The sequence below is a fragment of the Sinocyclocheilus rhinocerous genome, unplaced genomic scaffold (assembly GCF_001515625.1).
Source record: "Sinocyclocheilus rhinocerous isolate Xijiao unplaced genomic scaffold, SAMN03320098_v1.1 scaffold222, whole genome shotgun sequence".
Lineage (NCBI taxonomy): Eukaryota > Metazoa > Chordata > Actinopteri > Cypriniformes > Cyprinidae > Sinocyclocheilus > Sinocyclocheilus rhinocerous.
In genome coordinates this window covers 1454976-1477688 of record NW_015625652.1, presented here as the reverse complement: position 1 = coordinate 1477688, position 22713 = coordinate 1454976, and the positions used below count along the sequence as shown (strand labels likewise).

Genomic DNA, 22713 nt, shown 5'->3' with positions numbered 1-22713 from the left:
TATAAGTTGCATCAACGATTTAACAGACTTTAATTGCAGTGTTCTTAATCTTTATAAGTTAGTAGTACTGTTCGGGTTTACAGTGTGGGGGCGTGTTAGAACGAGCCGTTTTAGGCAGGCGTGGTTGACTCTTAACTTTTATAAAGAATATCTCTTTGGATTTGAGACTTTAGTCTTTGCAACTTTACAGATCTTCTTTATGCACCAAGAGCTTGTAACACTCCAAAGAGAAAGGAAAACTTGAAATCGCATCATATGACCCCTTTAATTGTAGCATAAATTAAATCAATTAATTTGAGAGTTAAACTAATAACAAGTGTGTGTGTTTGTTTATTTATTTACTTACTGCCCAATTATGTTTATATTCTATCAATAATTAGCTAGTAAATATTGCTGGTTACTACTGTTTGCATTCATCAGTAATTCGCTGCAAAGGATTTCTTCTTATCCAGGCAGTGTTTTTGATGGAAGTGGTTAGGCATTGAGCCTCATGGTCTCTAGCCAGCTGGTACTCTGAGCAGGGGGTTTACAATCTGCCAGCACTGTCCTGCTCAAAGTTTAATCATGACGGAGCGCTGGCTGCTGTCTTTGTCATCAGACACGCATGGTTGATGCTCCTGCCCTCTACCTGTTCCACAGACTCAGCTGGAAGCACAGAGATCCACACAAGACTTCCAGAGGGCCACGGAGGAACTGCGGGCGGCCAAAGAGACCATCGCCCTGGCTGAACAGAGGCTGTTGGAGGATGATAAGCGGCAATTTGACTCTGCATGGCAGGAGATGCTCAACCACGCAACACAGCGAGTGAGTGATGCAAAGGTGTGGGATGATAGATTGAAGTGTATCTACCAGAAAACACACAAAAAAATCCATATTTTGGTGTGTAGGTGATGGAGGCCGAGCAGATAAAAACACGCAGTGAGCTACTACACAAGGAGACCGCTGCTAAATACACCGCCGCCATGAGCCATATGAAACAGCTGGAGAAGAAGCTCAAACGCACCATCAACAAGTCTAAGTATGCACCGATTACTCTGTTAAACACACAAGCATTCCGTGAAACCATTTAAGCTTGTAATAGTCTTTAACATGTCTGATGCATATTGTACACAAAATGGCACAATTGCTAGGTTATGCGTTTATGGGAGTGGGCTGGGATGATACACTGGTGAAGTGGAGGACGGGTGGCTGCCAGTGCCTCTCGCACAAAATGTGGATGAATGCATCAGATACATTGGCGTTGCATGCATTGTTGTTATAGTTAATTTTAATTTACTAGCAATTTCAGCAGATAACATCTTCCAGTCTAAGTAGGTAGTTTTTGTCCATAGTTAGTTTATGCTGAGAGTCAAGCGTCTGTGAGACTAGACTCATGGTAAACCCAATAATATCTGAGGGGAGCTTTAGTCTAGGGTGGGTTTCTCACTAGTGATAGTGACTCCGCAGGATCATAGGGGAGCTCAACCCTACTTATCTTCTCACTCAGCATTTGCCTAATGTGTCAGCATATGTGAACAGTTGCCATGGTGATATGTAAGATGCTATTTATAGGTCTTTACAGTAGCTCTAATCACTTTTCTCCCTCTCTCCTTTTCAGGCCCTACTTTGAAATGAAGGCAAAATATTACTTGCAGCTTGAGGTACTTAAAAGATGACTTATGGAAATTTTGTTATAAGTAATACATGATAAATACATAGTACAAAAATAGTATCAGAATTTTGTCTCGTTTTCCACTGCCTAAATATCTTATCCTATTAAAAAAAACAACTTTACTCGTTCCTTAATTCTTAAAACATTTACAAAAATTTCACAAGATAAAACTTGTTATCTGAGGATGTGTTAAATTAAAGAGACAGTTCACCCAAAACTGCAAAATTCTGTCATCTTTTACTCCAGTTGTTCCGAAGCTGTATGACTTTTTTTCTTCTGCTGAACATAAAACAAGGTATTTTTGCAGAATGTTGGTAACCGAACGTGTTGGTATTGACTTGGTCTTGGTCTTGACTTCCATAGTATTTTTTTACTTGTGCTGTCAAACGATTAATCGTATCCAAAATAAAAGTTTTTGTTTACATAGTATGTATGTGTGTACTGTGTACATTTATGTATATATAAATATACACCCATATATGTACATATTTAAGAAAAATGTTACGTTTATATATTAAATATATTTATATATAATATAAATTATATGGATATGGATATATACATGTAAATATTTTCAAAATATATACTGTATGTGTGTGTATTTATATATACATAATAAATATACACAGTACACACACATATATTATGTAAATAAAAACTTTCATTTTGGATGCAATTAATCGCGATTAATCATTTGACAGCACTAATTTTTTCCATACTATGAAAGTCAATGGTCAACTCTTTTTTTTTTTTTTTTCATTTTTGGGTAAACTATCTCTATCTCTAAGCTTATTTTCTTTACCCTTTTGGCAGATAGTTTTTATCTTATTTTAAGAATATATTTAATTGAATTTCAATAGGTTTAATGCTTAAAATTAGTACAAAAAATTGCCACTGTATTAAGAAAAAATCTTGGCAATTTTGCTTCTCAAATATATATTAATATAGAAAATATTCTTCTTTTTTTACATTTTATTCAGTAATGTATTTTAAAATCATTTTTAATCTATTTGCCTGTATTTGTCAGTCTTTCTTTTTTCTATTTTTAGACCATGTTTTCAATGTCAGGTTAATTTTTTTTCTGTCCTTACCTCTTAAGCAACTGAAAAAGAATGTGGATGACCTCCAGGCCAAGCTGACACAGGCTAAAGGGGAATATAAGTCGGCCCTGAGAAACCTGGAGATGATCTCCGATGAGATCCATGAGCGCAGACGCTCCTCAGGCATAGGCCCGCGGGAGAGAGGTGTAGGGGCAGAGGGTGATGGTGTCATTGGTGAAGACTTGTCTGGCTTCAAATTGGAGTCTGATGGAATTTCGAGTGAGTACCAGTTATCTTGTGCTTAAATATTCTTTCAAGCAGCGCTATATACGTAGTAACTCTGTACATAAGATATAGAATCTGTCTATAATACAATATATAAATACACTGATATGGATACACAGATCCTCATTCAATTCAATTAAAAAATCCAATATTGCCCTTTAACACGCCTAAGGATGTTTCAGAGCCTGTGTCACCTTGTCTGATCTTTCCTCTCTGTCTTCCTGCAGTGGCATCTGGCTCCTATGAGGATGAAAACTGCAGCACCAGTGCCATGTCCGAGGAAGACTCGGAGACTCAGTCCAACAGTAGCTTCAGTTCTGGGCCAAACAGCCCTCTGGACTTGCCCTGTCCTTTCTCCTCTTCATCCTCCTCTTCCTCTGGCTCTCCGACCTCCACCTCCCCCACCCCTTCCTCTCGCCCCTGCAGTCTGGACCTGCCCAGCACTGTCTCTTTGTCTGATTTTAGCCTGATGTCTCCCATCCTTGGCCCACGCAGCGAATGCAGCGGCGCCTCCTCCCCCGAGTGTGACCTAGAGAGAGGTGAGATATTCTTAGATACTTTTGTGTTGACGGATTGGACCCAAATACCGCTGCACTTGCACGTGAGGGATTGTATTAAGGCTTGCTCTTGTTTCTCCTGTGAGACGATGTCATTTTTCTTGGTTTCCAGCCTGCTTGCACCTGTGTCCTCTAGAGGGGTTCATTAATCTCACTGATGGATAGCTGGGTGGTGTTTTAGTGTGAAAAAGCACAACAAATTAATTTATTTGGTAAATTTTTTTTAAGGAGGGCTGTTTATTTAACACATTAATTTTAGTGCTGTCAAACGATTAATCGCGATTAATCGCATCCAAAATAAAAGTTTTTGTTTACATAATATATGTGTGTGTACTGTGTATATTTATTATGTCTATATAAATACACACATACATGTATATATTTAAGAAAAATATGCTATGTTTATATATTAAATATATTTATCTGTAATATAAATAATATAAATATATACAGTACACACGCGTATTATGTAAAAAAGAAACCTTTATTTTGGATGCGATTAATCGTTTGACAGCACTAATTAATTTATATAAATATCTAGAATTATGAAATATTACATTATAATGTATTTTTACATATTACGTAAAGACTGCATTTCATGCAATTATTAAAAATATATTACATTATTTAATATTACTACATAAAAATATATAAAAATTATGTATATTATATAATATACATATAAAAACAAATAAATACAATGCAAAAATATTGCATTGTAAAATATTATAATAAAAAAACAATTTTATTGTAACATTGTATTATAACATTTTATAATATAGTAACTATATATATATATATATATATATATATATATAAATAAATAATGAAAATATATACAATTTAATTAATAATAATACAATTTAATAATTATTATTATTCTTTTTTACTATTATTATTCATTTTTTTTCTATTTTGCTCCTTAATTAATGTAGTTTATTAACTGGCTTAATCTTTGCGTACAGGTGACCGAGCAGAAGGTGCCGAGGCTGTACTGGACAACGTTCTCAATAACAACAGCATCAGCAACACCAAAACAACCTTTGTCCTGGATAGCCGTTTCCGCCTGCTGTCTCTAAAATTTAGCCGAAACGAAAGCAGAAAAACCGTTGGCCGAGACCCCCTGGGTCTGGCTCAGCAGCCCTCCCCAGCCACAATCCTGCTGGATGGGATGTGACTGCAATGCATGCAACGACAATGTATCTGATGCATTCATCCACATTTTGTGCGAGAGGCACTGGCAGCCACCCGTCCTCCACTTCACCAGTGTGTCATCCCAGCCCACTCCTCTCACTGTCTAGAATGTTCCACCAACTTTCAGACTGAACTTTCACTCGATCTCACGGCTGTGAGAAAAGCAACCCGTGACACAATGTGCTGAGGAGACAAATCTGCCACTGGAGGGGCAAAGAACTGAGTTATGCTTTGAAAAGTAGACAAACATCTCGGTAAAACACAATTAACGTTCCAGATCTAGAGAGTCTGAAGATGGCGTTAGCACTTGTCAATTAAGGAGCACTTGTCTTTTTACTTATAAAATGCATAAGAGATTTGTTATGATGTAGATTTATGCCACTGGTTGTCTTTAATGTCTTTGTAACAGTGCCATTGGAAAATATACAGTCATTTGTGTGGCAGTATAATGTTTCAACCGTTACTGAGTTCTTGTAGATCTAGGACATCTGCGCATGATCTCGCTTCAGCCTGGTGCTCAACAGACTCACCTGCATGTCTTTCATAAAGACTTCCATCTTCAAAAAGGACTCAAAATCTTCAGAGGAACTTCTGCACTGTAACAATGACTCACAAGGAAGTGAAGCTAACTACCTGCATCACAGGTCACCACCTCAGCGTCATCCAGGGACCTGCAGCAGCTACTGGCTGATCCATACTGGTCACTATCACCTTCCTCCACAAGCCAAATCCACCGCATGCCGCCCAGTGCTCTCTCTATGTAAAGAACAATCATTGTTTTCAATGTAAATAGAAAAAGAGCAATAGATTCAGACTCACAATGTTTTTGTGGAAGACAATGGTTCACAAAGTAGCATAAAAAGATGGATCTACTGTACTTGCACTGTGAGGGGGGCAGAAGGCTTATGTGAATGATTGGATCCAGGTGGGGGACTTGCTGCAGTGATGAAGAGGACAATTACTGAATGCTCCATCCAGCTTCTGCGTGCAGTAGCCACTGATTTTGACAGATGGCACAGCTTCAGGTCTAGTCAGTAGGCTGTGTGGTGTTTTTGTGTGACCTTGTGTCTCATCTCTTTTTCTTTGTGTTCTTTTTTTCGCCTTTCAAACGTTCTTCTCCCGTTTGTTTTGTTGGCTCTTTGGTTATTGTCGTTTTGAGAACCGATTGTGAGGAAAGTGATTTATGGCGTCTTGTTGTTTACAAAGCTTGTGTAATTGTTTTCAGACTTAAATAAAATGTTACCTGAAATGAAACCTGATGCATTGTTTTAAAATGAACATACGAATGCTTGAATGTTTGCATAACGTTGAAAACACAAACGGCAAAATGTTATATCTTAACGTTATATTAAAATGGCGACATTGAGTAGTTTAAATCACTGAATATTACTGTTTACCATTCTAACATAAAACGACTGTCAAATATTTAATAGTTATCCACATACATCTTACCTCACATTATAAAACCGAAGCGTTGCGTTAAAATTCCCGCTTTCTTTAAACCGATTCATTTTGATATTGACGAGTGCTGAGGCAGACCAGCCATGCTGTGGAGATTTTGCACACACCACTTATCAAACGTTTGACGTCGGTAAAAAATAGATTTATTTGTTCACTTATTAATTGATTCATTTATTTAATATATTGTAAACTGTAATTTATTCCTTTGATGGCAAAGCTGAATTTTCAACAGCCATTATTTCCAGTCTTCCAGCATTTATTTGAAATAGAAACCTTTTGTAACATTATAAATATCTTTGTCACTTTTGATAAATGTAATGCATCCTTGCTGAAAAGAAGTATTCATTTACTAAAAACAAAAAAAACATGGGAATACACAAACAGCCAAAATATAAACCAAGCACCTGCCAAATTGATAAATATATGTGGAAATCAACTAAAAACAATAAATACTGAAAGAAGTAATGGTAATATTCATTGTTAGTTTGTTATCTAATAAAACCTTATTGTAAAAGTTACTGGTGTAAAAAATGTGATAATGTCTGATAACATGTTCACCTTCATTTTAATCTGCAAATAAATACATCAGAGCAGATGAATGAAAATCAGCTTTAAGCAATCCCCATTACATCACATTCAGTCGAAAGTTTATGATGTAAGAACATTCAGGTCATTGCTATTATGTTCTGTAAACATACAGTACTCTGTTGTGCTGGTAGATAGTGACTCAAACTGAGCAAATTGACATTTGATGCACATAATGGGGATAAAAAGGAGGAAGAGCCCTTGGTATGGAGACACAGAAATAGATCCCTCTGATCTATCATCAGACATCATTAATATACATCCCTGTTTTATTGCCGTCTCCTGAGTGAAAAACAGTCATTTCAGGTTAAGTGTACACGCACACTGTCGTCTTTGAATGCAACTTTGGACTGCAGAACTTAAAGGAGTGTGTTTTTGGCTGATTGAACACTTCCTCCAAGCATGGCACTGCAACGGCACAGGAGTCAGAGCAGTCGTACACTATCTATTACACGCTAACATGACAAATATGGCACTATGTCAGGTACCATCAGTGAGTGGTGCTTATTTATTTGGTAAATGAGCGTATCCATGCTTTAGTGAGCAATAAGCGCTGTCTAGAGCATCTTCAGTGTCTCAAAACTGCGGAAACAATCCGGTGGGCCAATGATCTGGGACTGTTATTGCAGCTGAGAAACCCGCAGTGGAGTGGCACTGCTGAAGTCCAGGAAGAACGGGCCTTCCTGTTTGGGCAGGAAGGTAGAGGGGATGACATTGTAAATCCCGGCAGGCAAGTTCTCGACCTCCATATAACAGAAACCGCATCTGAGGATAAAGAGATCAAATTCTGTTATATAGGGTAGTATAACAATTAAATGTTTTGAATCAATTCTACACAAAACTTTGAACTATTGCAGACCATCAACAAAGATAACAACCATGCTACTGCTTTCAGGATGAGACAAACCATGAAATCTATTTTTCTCAAGCATATTATGCAGTCATATGACTACTTTATACAGTGGGGAAAATAATTATTTGATCCCCTACTGATTTTGTAAGTTTGCCCACTTACAAAGAAATGAAGGGTCTATAATTTTTATGGTAGGTTTATTTTAACGGATAGAGAGAATATCAAGCAAAAAATCCAGAAAAAAAAACACTGTACAAAGGTTATAAATTGATTTGCATTTCAGTGAGTCAAATAAGTATTTGATCCCCAAGCAAAACTTGGTGGAGAAACTCTTGTTGGCAAGCACAGAGGTAAGACGTGTCTTGTAGTTGGTCACCAGGTTTGCACACATCTCAGGAGGGATTTTGTTCCACTCCTCTTTAAAGATTCTCTCTAAATCCTTAAGGTTTCTTGGAAACTCTAATGTGTTTTTTCTGGATTTTTTTGTTGATATTCTGTCTCTATCCGTTAAAATAAACCTACCATAAAAATTATAGACCCTTAATTTTTTTGTAAGTGGTCAAACTTACAAAATCAGCAGGGGATCAAATAATTATTTTCCCCACTGTAGATGATCAACTATCCCTGACCTAGATTTCTTTGTGAGACCATGCTGTGCGTTTCAAGCATTTGCATGCTTATACTAAAGTGGAACACAGGCCAGCTGACTGTTGGTAAACCAAAATAAAATCCACAAGGTTGTATTCAGAATAGCATGCTGATGCTACCATATTACTTTTGCTATTTTTGAAGTCTTATATGGGTCTGGGCAAATAAATACACAACTGTTTAAAAGTTTGGGGCCAGTAAGATTTATTCATTTATTTTTTGGAAAGGCAAAATACTTTAATTGAGCAAGGATGCATTTAAAAGACTTTTATATTGTTACAATATAAACTACAATATAAAATAAATGTTTTTTAAACTTTCTATTCATCAAAGAATCCTCAAATCAGCATAACAGAATTATTTATGAAGGATCAACACCAAATACTGTTCTTTTTAGCAGCATCATATGACCCTTTTAAGAATGGAGTAATGGCTGCTGAAAACTTTAGCATCTAAAATCTAAGCACACTGCATTGAATACTATATGCCATAAAGCAACAAGCTTAACTTGTGGTTCACTTGTCACATTGCAAAATAGAAGGTCAAGTAATATCAGCCACAATTTTTTACTTCTTCTTGAATAATTATTTATATTAATTTTTATATTCAAAGCAGAAAATGTTTTTACACAAAACTGATTAAAAAAAAAGGCAAATAACCATTTTATGTTACAGGTAACTAGGTGATAATAACTGAATTAAACATTGAGGTTGTGTAATGACATTTAGCAAACAACTGATTGGGCATTACACAACAGTATGAAATCATTATGCACTTCACATAATAATTTTTAAAAGCATACTGTAGTAGGCAGTATTTAAGTGTTTTTACTGTATACTCTGCAGTATGCAATAAGCAGCACACTAGCATCCCATCCCAAACACAGCCAATGTGTCTCATATGGAAGAACGGAAGTCGACACAGGGTTTCTGACACTATGATTTTCTTTAAAGCAATAAAATGGGCTCTGCTTCACTTTATATCTAGTTATCTTCATCACAAAGAGAGTACTTCTTTACCGGTAATCTCCGCTCCCTCTCTTTTGAGAATCTGATGATCCAGAATCCCCTGCAGTAGAAACGGTCACCACCTCAAAGCCCACGCTGTACTGCCTGCAGAGAGAAAACCACTCATTTTTATTCACAGGCATCACGCTACATCCTCACACTCTACAGTGAAAAGAGAGAGAGAGACAGAAGGGATCTGAAAATGTGTAGGTGTTTCTTCCGCAATAGAGTAGTTGCACAGGACGGCCCTGCCAACGAAGCCCATGAAATCCGAAACACATGCAAAACACTATATGATTGCTTAAGGTTAACATACTCTATGCAAGTTACACCTAATCATAGCAAAAGTCCTTCAGATTATACACTACCATTCAAAAGTTTGGGATCAGAACGATTTTTAAATGTTTTTTTTAAATAAGTCTCTTATGCTCATCAAAGTTGCATTTATTTGACCAAAAATACACAAAAAAAACTGTAATATTATGAAATATTACTGCAATTTAAAATAATGGTTTACTATTTTAATATACTTTAAAACATAGCGTTAATACTGAATGTTTAACGTTATATTCATTGCATACATATACTTCGTAGTAGACATCCTTAACTTCTTTCTGCTGTCTGTTGTTGGTGTTTCTTTGTTTGAATATGGCGCTTATCACATGCTGTGTGGTATCGGCGTTTGGTATCGGGGCATTTTAACGAGTACGAGTACAGGAGACCAGTATCGGGCCCGATACCGATACCAGTATCGTTATCGGTGCATCCCTAATATACACTACCATTCAAATGTTTGGGGTCGGTAATTTATTTATTTATTTTTTAAAGAAATTTTTAAAAAAATTCAGCAAAGATGTGTTAAATTAATAAAAATTCACGGTAAAGACTTATATTTTTTGAAAATATTTCTATTTTGAATAAATTTAGCTTTTTTTGTTTTACTTTTTATTCATTAAAGAATCCTAAAAAAAAAGTATCACGGTTTCCAAAAAAATAATAAGCAGCAAAAGCGGTTTCCAACATTGATAATAAATCAGCATATTGTTAATAAATCAGAATGATTTCTGAAGGATCATGTGACACTGAAGACTTGAGTAATGGATGACGAAAATTCAGCTTTGCATCACATGAATAAATTATATTTTACATTATATTAAATAAACATTTTATTTTAAATTGTAATAATATTTCACAATATTACTGTTTTTTTCCCCTGTATTTTTAATCAAACAAATGCATCCTGAGCAGAAGAAATGTCTTTAAAAAAAACATTAAAAATCTTACTGATCCCAAACTTTTGAATGGCAGTGTGCACTGATGATCAGGTTTGAAAGGATATATACGTTTATTACAATTATGTTAGTACTCCTATTGTAACCTTTGAAACGTAAAGAAACAAAAGTAATGTAATGAAATCAAATAAAATAACAAGCAGTCTGACCTCGAACCACGTAGTTCGATTAGCAGAGGGCCTGCTTTCTCCATGTTGAACTGGTATATGGGGTTGTTCTTGAAGGTATCTCTGTAGTTTCCACAACCTCCTGCACTGGCCCCCTTCCACTGGCCATTTATCTACACATAGAGAGAGATGTTAAACCATCCGGAAGTAGTTTCCAACAAAAACACCCACTTAGAATATTTTAAACAGCGAAAGCAGAGGTGTGAACTCACTCTTTTGGTGTTGGTGAAGGGTGTTGGGATTTTGGAGAAATTAAACTTGCATACCGAGTACACCTGGAAAGAGCATATTCATGTTGATATGATTAAAATACTATAAAAATAAAAACTATCGCACTTGATTGTGTCTTACCCTTAGTGTGTAGTTGATGGTGTTTTGTTTCTCATACTGAGAGACCACCAGTGTGAAGGTGTGAGTTCCAGGACTAGTCAGCTTGATCTTGGTTAAGTAGTGAGGACTGTTGATCCTGATGCCATCAATGTAGGGAGGAGGTTCAGCTTCAGAAAAAAATCAGAACCGAGCACATAAATGAATTAGAAGCTATAGAGAATAAAGATATACACAACTGAATGTATTTGACTTCTTGAATTATGTGCTTACTTACCTGGATAATAGACTTTCTTGCCATTGGTTTTGTAAACTACTAAAGTAATAAACTCCCGGTTTTGAGCAAAGTCATCCTTGAGAGTGAATGTGAAAGTAAGAAAATCGTAAGAACTTGTGAAAATTATTGTAATTATAACTGTAAAAATACTACAGCAAAAACCTGTTAATTAGTTATGTTCCACTACTGTATACAAAGGAAAACTGTAATCAATATAACCTTACATTTCATGCATTTTACAGTAAAATACTATTAAATGTTCAGTTTGTGGACATGAAAAAAAAAAACTAAGTCATTTACAGTGAAAAAATGCGAACTGACATTCCCAGAATTCCCTGTGTGACAGCTTACATTTGATGCTATTTCATACAAATAACAGTGTTTCTTAATAGCATCTCAGCCTATGGAAAAACTACTTGTGATGATTCATCATGTGGTTTTCTCATTACCACTTGTGTGATTATGGTGGTTGTCAGTATATGTTAAAGGTCCAAAACAGATCTTCGTAGCAGTGTGGCCCTGCTAATTCAGCAGAAAGGGCTGCTGGATGTACTTATTTAAAATGTTTTTCTTTATGCATATTTAATTACAGTTTTAATCTACCAGCTTTAACTGTGTCCCCTCAATCTGATTGTAGTGCACTGCACTGTAATCTGTTGCAGTACCTTGTCAGTGATGTGTCTGGTTAGTAGGACCCATACAGCAGCGCCCCCTTGAGGACACTGCACCTCCAGCTTGTACTGAGGATTATTGGCCAAGCTGTAGACATCTTTCACCGGTCCCTGTTTGCCATCCCAGCTACTGCAATAGCACAATTCACATATATTTTCTAATTATCTGCTATTAATCAGACAATTACATAAATGTAATGACAATGAGACAGACCTGTGAATACATGAGGATTCTTTAAACAGTGCTGGATTCCAGCTCAAATAGATGACATCGTAATACTGGCACAAGTCTTCCCAGATGATCCAAAATACACCTTAAAGAACATCACACAATATAGTCAATAACACCTTCTTTTGCAATATTTGTCATGTGTCATTGCTAGTTTAGCACCGACTTACCATTGTCAAACTTCTGTGCGGTTTTGGGGTCAAAATTTAGGTATTTAAGAAGATCTGGTGTCCAGTTCTTTTCATCACGTTCGCTATATCGCCCTTTCCACCGGAGATGGCTCCATGGGTTCTTCAGCAGGAGGAAGCGTTTACCCTGAGAGAACAAGCAGGAGATAATGATGATGATGTTGTTGTTATAGTCATGAGACTCCACTAAGCAGAAGATTTTTAACGCAGACCGGTCGAGAGTTTCACCTTGTATTCCCTGATGTCTAGGACAGCGTATGCATGTGTGGGCACTAAACCCCACTTCTCTCCCTCCTCCTCAGTCATGACCCCTGTCGCCGTGGTGATGAGAACATCTCCTCTGTGAAACCTGCCAAAAAGTTCAACAGAATACCAGTATTGTTAATGTTAACTAAAACTGAAACTATTATTCATTGGAACACTCTACCAGAAGACATAAGGATGTGCACATCTATTGACATTTTTAAAATAAAACTAAAATCTCATTTAAAATCAACTCAACTCAACTCTGTAAACACTGACATGGTTGTGGATATTTTAAAATTAAAACTAAAATCTTATTTAAAATCAACTCAACTCAACTATGTAAATACTGACATGGTTGTGGTTTAACTGAACGTTATCTTTACTGTTCTTTTTTGGCTCTGATAGGACGTGTATAAATATTACTGTATTGTATGTGTTTGTTGTCTTATGATTATGATTACCTGCCAAGGGACTGCGGATGAAAACTAGCCATTGGCTAAATTCGGTACAATGCATGAAATGGAAACATTTAATGTTAAAATTGTGCATGGTCCCTTTTCAAATAAATGTAAATAATTTGTTTGTTTGTTTTAAATTTCAGCAAATGAAATAAGGCTGAAATAAAATAAACATTTAAAAATAAACTTAAAATAATTTTAAAAAGTAGAGAGAAATGTTGCCTTTGCAACTAACTGAAATAAACTTAAGCTGAAGTACTAAAATGATTAAAGGGGTCATATGATGCTTTTTTAAAGATCATTATTTTGTGTATTTGGTGTAACAGAATATGTTGACATGCTTTAATGTTCAAAAAACATTATTTTTCAAATACTGTACATTATTGTAGGTCCTCTATGCCCCGCCTCTCTCAAACGCTTCGTTTTCTACAAAGTCCCTCCTTCAGACAAGTGCAGTCTGCTCTGATTGGCCAGCTGACCCAGTGCATTGTGATTGGCCGAACACCACAAGCACGCGTCGGAAATGTAACGCCCCTTACCATAATCGCCAGCTTCATCTTTCAAAATAAATGTAAAGACAAAGCCCGAAAGGGGAACAGTCTCGTGACAGACACAGTGATGAATATGTGTTTGCAGCACACAAGCCACGGTTAAGACAGCTGACTCCACTGTGATGTGACCCCCTCTCTCTCTCTCTCTCTCTCTCTCGCGCTCTGTCGCTCTCTCTCTCTTTCTCTCTCTCGCGCTCTCTCTCTCTCTCGATGAGCAAAACTCCGCATTTGAACAGTCAATAGCAAATACTTAAACTAATAACAAAACAGTAGCTGATTCAGAAGCGCCAGATTGTCATAGCAAAATCAGAATTACCTCCTCTCCTAGGTTCACGAAACGGTCATCCATAAAATGCATTGCTGTTCTGTTGTAAGTAATCTTAAAGATTCCTAAATGCATCTACTTCTGGAAGGCCAAATAAAGTGCTTTTGCTTTCGCCTAGAAACACACAGCGTCTCCCTGACATGGCTGCTTCAACACTAACTGCGTTACTGAAACCACGCCTTCTTTCTTTGCGTGCACATTTGGGCGGCATTATGCTAATATTTCCACATAGTGAGGTAGATATGTGGGGGCGTGTTAGAACGAGCCGTTTTAGGGGGGCGTGGCAGAGTCTTAACTTTGATAAAGAATATCTCTTTGGTTTTGAGACTTTAGTCTTTGCAACTTCAGGGATCTTATCTATGCACAATCAGCTTGTAACACTCCAAAGAGAAAGGAAAACTTGAAATCGCATCATATGACCCCTTTAAAACAGAAATATTAATTAAAGCTAAATAGAAATTAATAGAAAAAAATGCCAGCAGCACAACAAAATTACTAAAACTTGAAGTAAAATTAAAATAAAAACGGAAAAATCTTAATAAATACTATAATGTTACATAAATAACACCGTACACAAACTATTTATGCTCAGAATCAATACAGGCAAGTGAAATAAGGCCAGTAAAGTATTGAAGCAGCTACAAACTACCGAATCTAAAGGAACATGTGACCTACAGTGGTCAGAAATCAATACAAACCAGTGTATTGTGTGTGTACTGTGAATGTGTGCTTACCTCTGGTAAAGCATGCGGAAAGTGTCATCTTTGTTAAAGGACTGATTGTCTGAGTGCATAGCGATACGCTCTGGGATCCAGCCGGTGAGAGCGTGCAAATCAATATTCTACAACAAGAAAACATGAAAGTGTCACCATAGTTCTAAGTGTCACTACTGTTCAAAAGTTCTGGTGTCAGGGTTGCCATGGTAACCAGGGTCCTGGGCCTTGTTCACAGACAACTTGGCACCCAGTATGTTTATTGGGTGAGGGGTCTGTGAACGTTTGTTAATCTAATGAATAATTGATTTGTTAAATCAAATGAAAAATGGTGTGTCTGATTGGTCCAGACGCTACATTGGGGTCAGTACAATTTAAAGGGATAGTTCACCCAAAAATGAAAATTCTGTCATTAATTATTCACCACCCGAATGTCGTTCCAAACCTGTAAGAATTTCGATCATCTTCGGAACACAAATTAAGATATTTTAAATGAAATCCGAGAGCTTTCTGACCCTGCATAGACAGCAACGCAACTGACACGTTCAAGGCCCAGAAAGGTAGCAAGGACATCGTTAAAATAGTCCATGTGACATCAGGGGCTCAACCGTAATTTTGTAAAGCTACGAGGATGCGTTTTGTGAGCAAAGAAATAAAAAATAACGACTTTATTCAACAATTTGTCTTGGTTCTGTCGTGAATGCGACAAAGACTGATGCGGAGGAGAAGAAAGCTCTCGCAAGGTCAGAAAGCTCTTGGATTTCATCAAAAATATCTTAATTTGTCTTACAGGTTTGGAATGACATGAGGGTGAGTAATTAATAGCAGAATTCTCATTTTTGGGTGAACTAACCCTTTAATAGATTTCTATTTCAAATAAACACTGTTCTCTTGAACTTCATCAAAAAATCCAGAATAAAAAATATCATTATTTTATCCATTCACCATCAGCCATAACATGAAAATCAACCAGAATTGTAATATATGTGTATTCCTTTGTATTTTTCTGTAAAAAAAACACATTCATTTTGGTGACAGAAATGTTTTGTTTAGAGAAGCATCGGAGTCTGAAGTGCCACTCACAGAGTTGGAGCCTGGAAAATCGTATCCACCCATGACCTTCATGTAAGCCTTCTCAATGAGCGACACCCAAAGTTCATTGCGATTACTGGAGTAGGAGCAAAGCAGCTCGCCATTGCGATCCACCGGGAGGAAATCGTCAATAATCACCTGACAGAGAAACACACACCTGAACTATGACAACACAATCCTGAACCTGTTCATCTTCAAACAATGAAGACGACAATAGAAAAAACTGGAGTTTATTTGAAGAGGTGGGGCTTAAAAGAGGTTAAGCACCTTTCTCGGGACGCCGTTAATGTGCAGTTTCACCATGTACTTCCCACAAGGGTTATACTCTGGCTCTCCTTTCCTGTTCTGTGGGTAGATGATGCTACATACAAACACGCAAATAAACATTTTATCATTGTGGAAACCACCCAATGACTTCTATAATTCTTGTTATATAATTATTATTAATATAAATAACAGTAAATTAGAGGTGCTTGTTCAGGAATTTTTGACATTCCAGCCTGAGGACACCTGACATTCTCAAGTTGATTCAGTCCATGAGGCATCCAAAAAGCAGCTTCATAATCCAAGCGTTACACATGAGTCAAACTATTAGTGTAAACAGTAAGGCCTAGCACATCCGTTGTACCTTGTGATTAATTTTTTGTTGTAGCGTCTCTCATACGCTGCGCTGATGGCCAATGAGGCAACGAAAGAACAGTCTGACACAACCGTCTGCAAGCATGAACAAACAAAAGAACATTACATAAGCTTAAAGTCACATGAGCAAACAACAGAGCTTTCTGAATGGCAAAACTGATTTAAATAGTATTCGAAACTATTACTGGCCAAGTTGTTTCCTGTTAACCGGCTGCTAAAGTTTGAATGAGAAGCAGAGATGCATAAAGCGTGACCTGCTTGATGCTGAAGCTGGACACAGTGTAGATCATGGTGGGGTTATTGCAGATGTCATCAGGTCGAACCCAGCGTGAGAATACAGCTTTCTGCTTTGGCGACAGAGCTAGTTTCCCACATTTGTCCCTATTTATAAACATAATCACGTCACCCAAATATTTTGACAGTGTTATATTTCACAGTGTTATAAGACTACTGCTCTTCAATACAAAAATATTATTACAAATGAAAATAACTGGTTTCTATTTTAATATTTTTAATTGTAATGCATTCCTGTGATGGCAAAGCTGAATTTTCAAAAGCTTTTTTAATATCAATGTTGAAAATGGCTGTGCTGCTTATTATTTTTGTGGAAACCATGATATAGCGTTTTTTTTTTTTCAGGATACTTTGGCGAATAGAACGTAAAAAAAAAAAAAAAAAGAGAAAAAAAAACAGCATTTATTTGAAATAGAACTCTTCGTTTACTGTCACTTTTGATGAATTTAATGTCTCTTTCAAAAAAACAAAACAAAATCCTACTGACCCCAAACTTTTGAGTTAGTGTAAATCTAAGCAAAATACAGCTGTTGCAGGGTACAAAAATACCAGTGGATGTCAGTGAAACAGCTGCACTTGTTCAAATTGCACTCATATATATAAAGTACTCACGAGAATGGAACAGGAAACGCAAAACGTTCCCTCAGGTCAACACTCATGAATGGAACATATTCAATTCCATTTATCTTAGAGGTCTTCCTGCAAAACACACACGAAAAAAATTAAGTAAGAATATATTTTCTAAATATTATACTTTCAAAATGTCAATGAACTTATATGCATTATGTTGAAACAATGCTAAAAGAAAAAAATGCAATTGTGGCTGATATCAATGAGGCAATTTTTTTTCATGTTGTGGCTGATAACCAATAAATTAAAACCCATATTATAAAATTATATAATGTTTTGTCCAAATAAAATAAATTAAAAGTCAATTTAGGCATCACAACATTATAAATGCACAGCATAAAAAAACAGATATTCATTTTGAGATTCACAAAAGATAGATTTCACACTATAATAAAATTATTAGCACTTTTGTAAGATTAACTGTAGTGAGTGTGAGATGCCAGGTAAAGGTGATAAAAATGCACACAGGGGAACTGAGAATGCACAATTAAATATAAGACATCATGTTTGCCGAGCCTACCTGAGCACCTCAATCTCCTCTGCTGTGTAACGTTGACCCTGCGGCTCACTGGACTGCACTGCTCGGACCGGCTGCGCTTTGTCCTGGAGGGAGAAGTCTGGGCCCAGCGGAAAGAACTGCCTCACCTGAGCAGGGCCTTTGGATGCAGAGGAGGCAGCCTTATCCTGGTTTGCTGGTTTACTAAGAGAGTCTTTCAGTCCCTCTGCCCTGAAAGAGGAAAAGGAGATGAAAGGATGATGGGTAAAATGTGCATTGCACTGATTGTGCATCATTCTATTTTCAAATGTGTGATAGTTGTGATTCTCGTAATATTCTATGGTAATCATCAATATGCCACAACTGCTGTAGATACTGCTGTTGATTATGTGGTATTTCACACAAAATATTCATAATACACTGGAGTATTAGTATTTTAGCATTAGAGTAAACAGTGAAGCACCTGTCCAGAGCCTGCCGAGCAAGCTGCTTCAGTTTCCCCTGTAGTGCTTGATCTGATGTCTCATTGGACTGTTTGGGAGAGAGAAAGAGTTCAAAGATTACAGGGCTTGGCTCAGTTTCTAGTTACAGAGGAGCCCATATAACCGGCAGTGAGAGATATGAAACCAAAACAACCAACTTAACACCACCACCTGTTTCAAAAACTGACAACTATTACTTCAGAACTGCTGCTAGTATCTAAGTCCACATGTATAGTTGTGATCGAATTATAGAGTTCTTTATATATACTACTGTTCAAAGGTTTGGGGTTAGTACAATTATTTTAGAATTCTTTTATAAAAATAAAATAAAAAAATACTAGTATTTATTTGAAATCAAACTTTTTGTAACAATGCAAATGTTTCTACTGTCACTTCTGATCAGTTGAATGTCCCCTTGCTTAATAAAGATATTAATGTCTTTGAAATAAAAAAAACCCTATTGACTGTTTATTGACCCTTTTTTGAGACTTTTGAACAAAAGAGTATGATCAAACTCAAAACATTTCCCCTTATGTGACGACTCACCGCTTGAATACACAACTCCACAGCTTGTGTATAGAGCTCAATGGCCTCATCTGCGTTTTCCTTCTCATCCTCTTCAAAAGCCTGTGTCACCAGGAAGTACGCCCTCTCCAGATCCAGCTGATGCTTACTCTTCAGAGGGTCACTGCTCTGTGCTTGAACTAATCACAGGGATTCAGTCAGTGAACTAACACATTTACAATGAATGGAGACTTAGGCTTGCAAGCTTTGAAAAGCACAATAAACATTGTCCATAAGACTTGTGTATTATATTCTAAATCTTCTAAAGTCATATGATAGCTTAGTGTGCGGGAAAAAAACATATATTTAGCCTAGGTTCTTATTCACTGAAAATCTTGAAATCTGCCTCAATTATGTCCAATTTTTGAACATTTTTTAAAGCAGTGGTTCTCAACCTTTTAGACTCCTCCATTGTCCAACAGAGGATCCCAGAATCTCATTCAATAAGTTCATCAATGAAAAAAATATTCATTAAGGGGGGGATAATTTTGATTTCAGGGTTTCTGGCATTATAATTAAGGTTTTAAGCTCACTGACTCCAGTCTGTTCCTCACACAAAGCTGACATTTAGAATATTTTCAGAATATTTGAAATACAGCACATGACTTGTATAGGTCACTTTCATTATACTTTTATGGCCCTTCTGCATCCATTTTGAAGCTTGAAACCAATCATTGTTAAAAAGAGCAACCGATACAATTCTTTTGTGTTCCAAGGGAGAAAGTCATAGAATTTTGCAATGACCTAAAGGTGAGTAACATTAATGTAGACAACTCAAATGTAATGCTGTTCTCAAATGACATAACACAAGAGAACGAGGAAGAGAATTCCGTTTAACTGTGAACTAGAAAATCTGACAGCATTCATTTGTGATTCCCAAATGATGCGTTTGTCACACCACTTTCAAATGAGGTATGACCTATGCAAGCTTTCTAAAGGTTGGGCCGCGGAAAATATGAGCATCATTTCTTCCATCTACAACAACGAGGAGGTTTCACTTTTGTTGACCAGAGAATGCTAGAAAACATTCAGCCCTAAAGAATCAACTTAAAATAAAGTGTAAATCATGATACTGAGCATCAATAGATAAAAACAGCTTTTTGATGAGGTCATATTGGTATTAGTTCACGTAAACTGACCGGCACTGAGTAGAGTCTGTACTCTGTCCAAGTACTCGTTTACTTTGTCTTGAATGTTCTCTAGATTGGATCCAGCCATGCCTGCATAGATGAGAGCCTGGGCAGCTTCCTATTCAGAACCACAAAGAAAATATGAATATATTTATTCAATATGGAATATACTGTATATTGATATATGAATTTATTTGAATGGGAAAATTGTTTAATGGCAGCTTTTATTGCCATAACATGGAACAAGCTGATAATTCCATTAAAGAATAAAGCCTTTCCAGGAAGTTTAAGATCAATTAGCCTTAAATGTCAAATAGGATAATCTTACCTTATAGTAGAAAACAGCTTCATTGTATTTCCCCTTCTGATCATGCAGTACAGCTGATTTGGCAAATTTAATAGCATCGAGTTCAAGAGCTGTACAATCCATGATTGACGTTTAAAGGCTGTTAACTGAGTTCAGCTTCACGGCTAAATGGCAAATCATTTTAACCTGTTCTTCATCATAGCAGCTCCTCCGAGGATTTGCGTTTCTTTCTTGAGTTGAACTTCGCGACCTCGAACTCCGAAATAAAATAAAGGCAAGACTGAAAAATATCGATTTCAAGGAGCTTTCAAACTTAGTGACTCTAAATAAGGCGTGAAGACACAACGATTTAACTTGCTATGATGCCATCAAAACAAATCCTCAAGCCCGCAGTACTTCCGGATGCGGTGGGCGTGTACTGATGTTGTCACGACACGTCTTTGCTTTCAGAGCGGATGCCGTCCGACTCATTCTGCGAATCGGTTCCTTCAACGAGGTCATTTCAAAGAACCGGTTCAAAAACAATTCAGTGGTTCTTATTTCATTCATTACGTGGTGCCCCACATCCCTACCTCTAATATTACATGTTCTAGTCTAAAATGTTCCAGTAATGCCACATCATGTAATAAAGGTGATCTTCCTAGAGAGGGACACATAAAATTCATTAAAAAACAAAGTCATTTTGAACTTACGTATATTTAGGCTATATTTATATTTACATTAAACAATACAAAAAACTATTTACATATATAGGCTACAGACGTTTTAATATCCCCGGTTCACCCTAAATGTTTTTATATCTTGCTTGCAACTTATATAAATAGTGAACAATGAACAAATAGTTCGAACTACTTTTGTAAACCAATCCACTGAAAAGATCCGACCCAAAGAATGATTCATTTACGAATCGGACATCGTCGTGATTCGCGACAAGAGTGTGGGAAAATCCACCACTCCCCCCCAGAAATGAGTAAAATGCGTTGGAATTATTTTTGAAAATTTTAAAACTTCCCCTATGATTGGAAATATCACGGTCATGTTGCAGCTGTTCAGAAACATCTGTACACAAGCATACACGTGTAAACCATTAGCTTAATTATGCCCCATAAAACTGGATGTGTAAAATCTGTGTACAGTCTTTATTTCTCAACTTCAAACAAATCAAAATCTGGATGAAAATGTTTGTGAAAATGCCATTACAACAACACAGTCTAGCCTGTATTATTTTAAAGTTTACAAAATAATATTGTGTTTTAGTTTTTGCCAATAGTCTATCTATCTATCTATCTATCTGTGTAAGTGTTTAAGAAGCAGACGCTGGCAATGATATGTGATTTAGGCCCCGTTTACACCTAGTTTCACAGTGTCGAAATATTTCACCTGTGAACACATCCTCTGCACACATACATAAACAAACACATCTGATGCTGTGTTTTTAACCCTGAAAACTTTGATATGAAGGAGCTGTTGGCCATAAAATGTTGTTTTCATAGTATGGACTTGTAAACTGTGACCTCCTAGTGTTACAAGACATGTTAATCAAGTCTGTCTGGACTATGTTATCTGGTTGTCGATACTCCTCTATGTGGCTTTCATGATTTTATGAGAAATAAACAAGGAAAGCACATTCTTTGACTTTATTGTTTATGGTGAAAAAGAAATTAATAAAATAAAATTTCAACACTAACAAATACTATTAAAGATTTTTAAATAATGCATCTTTTTAAATACTGTCAAACTGTTTTGCAAGGCACGGTATGTATACAGATATCCACAGCAGACGCATTCACTTAGTCTTTAATCTCCTGAAGTCTATTTCAGATAAGACATTAGAAGACCATTACAGCTGGACATTAAAGTCTATAGTCCATTAAATGCAGTCTGTAAAAAAGTGACTTTTCTAAGACTGTAAACACGTCACTGAGAAAAAATGTTTTGTCTACATTTTTCCTCTGACCTAAGAGGCATGACAATGATTTGATGTTTAAACATGTCAAAACATTAAGTTTTTTTTTAACTCAAGGCAAAAGTTGCAAAAAGAAAAAAAAAAAATTAATGGATTTCTCAAAATCCATCTGTGCATTTGGTGAGAAACTTAAATATGGTGTTTTTGTCTGTGTATCCTAATTAAAAATCGCTGCAAAACAAAAAGCTATATTTAACTGTGTGAGAAACATAAAATCGCTGGAATTTGTTTGCACCATATAAAACACGGCTCGTTGGTTAGGCATGAAAATCACTTAGGTAACCCACTGGGTGAATTTCTCAGTAAAAACAGAAAGATAGCAAATAGTTATCAAGAGTGACTGAGAGAGGGAGGGATATCTCCAGTCATGCCTCCCCTAATCAGTTTA

At 36.4% G+C, this 22713-nt stretch overlaps 2 protein-coding genes across 2 annotated transcripts in view; one reads left to right on the top strand and one right to left on the bottom strand.

The window, feature by feature from the left end:
* The window catches only part of LOC107705532 (SH3 domain-binding protein 5-like), a 16920-nt gene extending 10961 nt beyond the window's left edge, over positions 1-5959 (top strand). Inside the window, exons 4-9 of the mRNA XM_016508842.1 lie at positions 640-804; positions 888-1018; positions 1598-1640; positions 2751-2970; positions 3204-3515; positions 4499-5959. Coding sequence (XP_016364328.1) covers positions 640-804; positions 888-1018; positions 1598-1640; positions 2751-2970; positions 3204-3515; positions 4499-4710 — 1083 coding nt within the window. The 3' untranslated portion in view covers positions 4711-5959. The remainder of the gene's footprint in view (positions 1-639; positions 805-887; positions 1019-1597; positions 1641-2750; positions 2971-3203; positions 3516-4498) is intronic.
* Positions 5960-6513: 554 nt separating this feature from the next.
* LOC107705521 (calpain-7-like) lies at positions 6514-20812 on the bottom strand. Its single transcript, XM_016508830.1, has 21 exons — positions 20381-20812; positions 20062-20170; positions 18905-19062; positions 18340-18407; positions 17901-18107; positions 17363-17449; positions 16711-16837; positions 16446-16531; positions 16085-16178; positions 15809-15955; positions 14747-14853; positions 12661-12781; positions 12415-12559; positions 12230-12329; positions 12010-12145; positions 11345-11420; positions 11092-11237; positions 10953-11015; positions 10723-10853; positions 9294-9386; positions 6514-7538 (listed from the first exon to the last, which is right to left on the bottom strand). The coding sequence occupies exons 1-21, from the start codon at positions 20480-20482 to the stop codon at positions 7394-7396; spliced, it is 2448 nt and encodes an 815-aa protein (XP_016364316.1). The 5' UTR covers positions 20483-20812; the 3' UTR covers positions 6514-7393.
* Positions 20813-22713: the final 1901 nt, after the last annotated feature.

Bases quoted from the DNA above. Each gene is read 5' to 3' on its own strand.
- LOC107705521 (XM_016508830.1), bottom strand. From the start codon at position 20,482: ATGGATTGTACAGCTCTTGAACTCGATGCTATTAAATTTGCCAAATCA. The intron at 11,421-12,009 runs GTACTGCAACAG...TTCACTCTCAAG, and splicing joins CCAGACACATCACTGACAAG to GATGACTTTGCTCAAAACCG. The intron at 7,539-9,293 runs GTAAAGAAGTAC...CTTTATCCTCAG, and splicing joins AGAGGGAGCGGAGATTACCG to ATGCGGTTTCTGTTATATGG.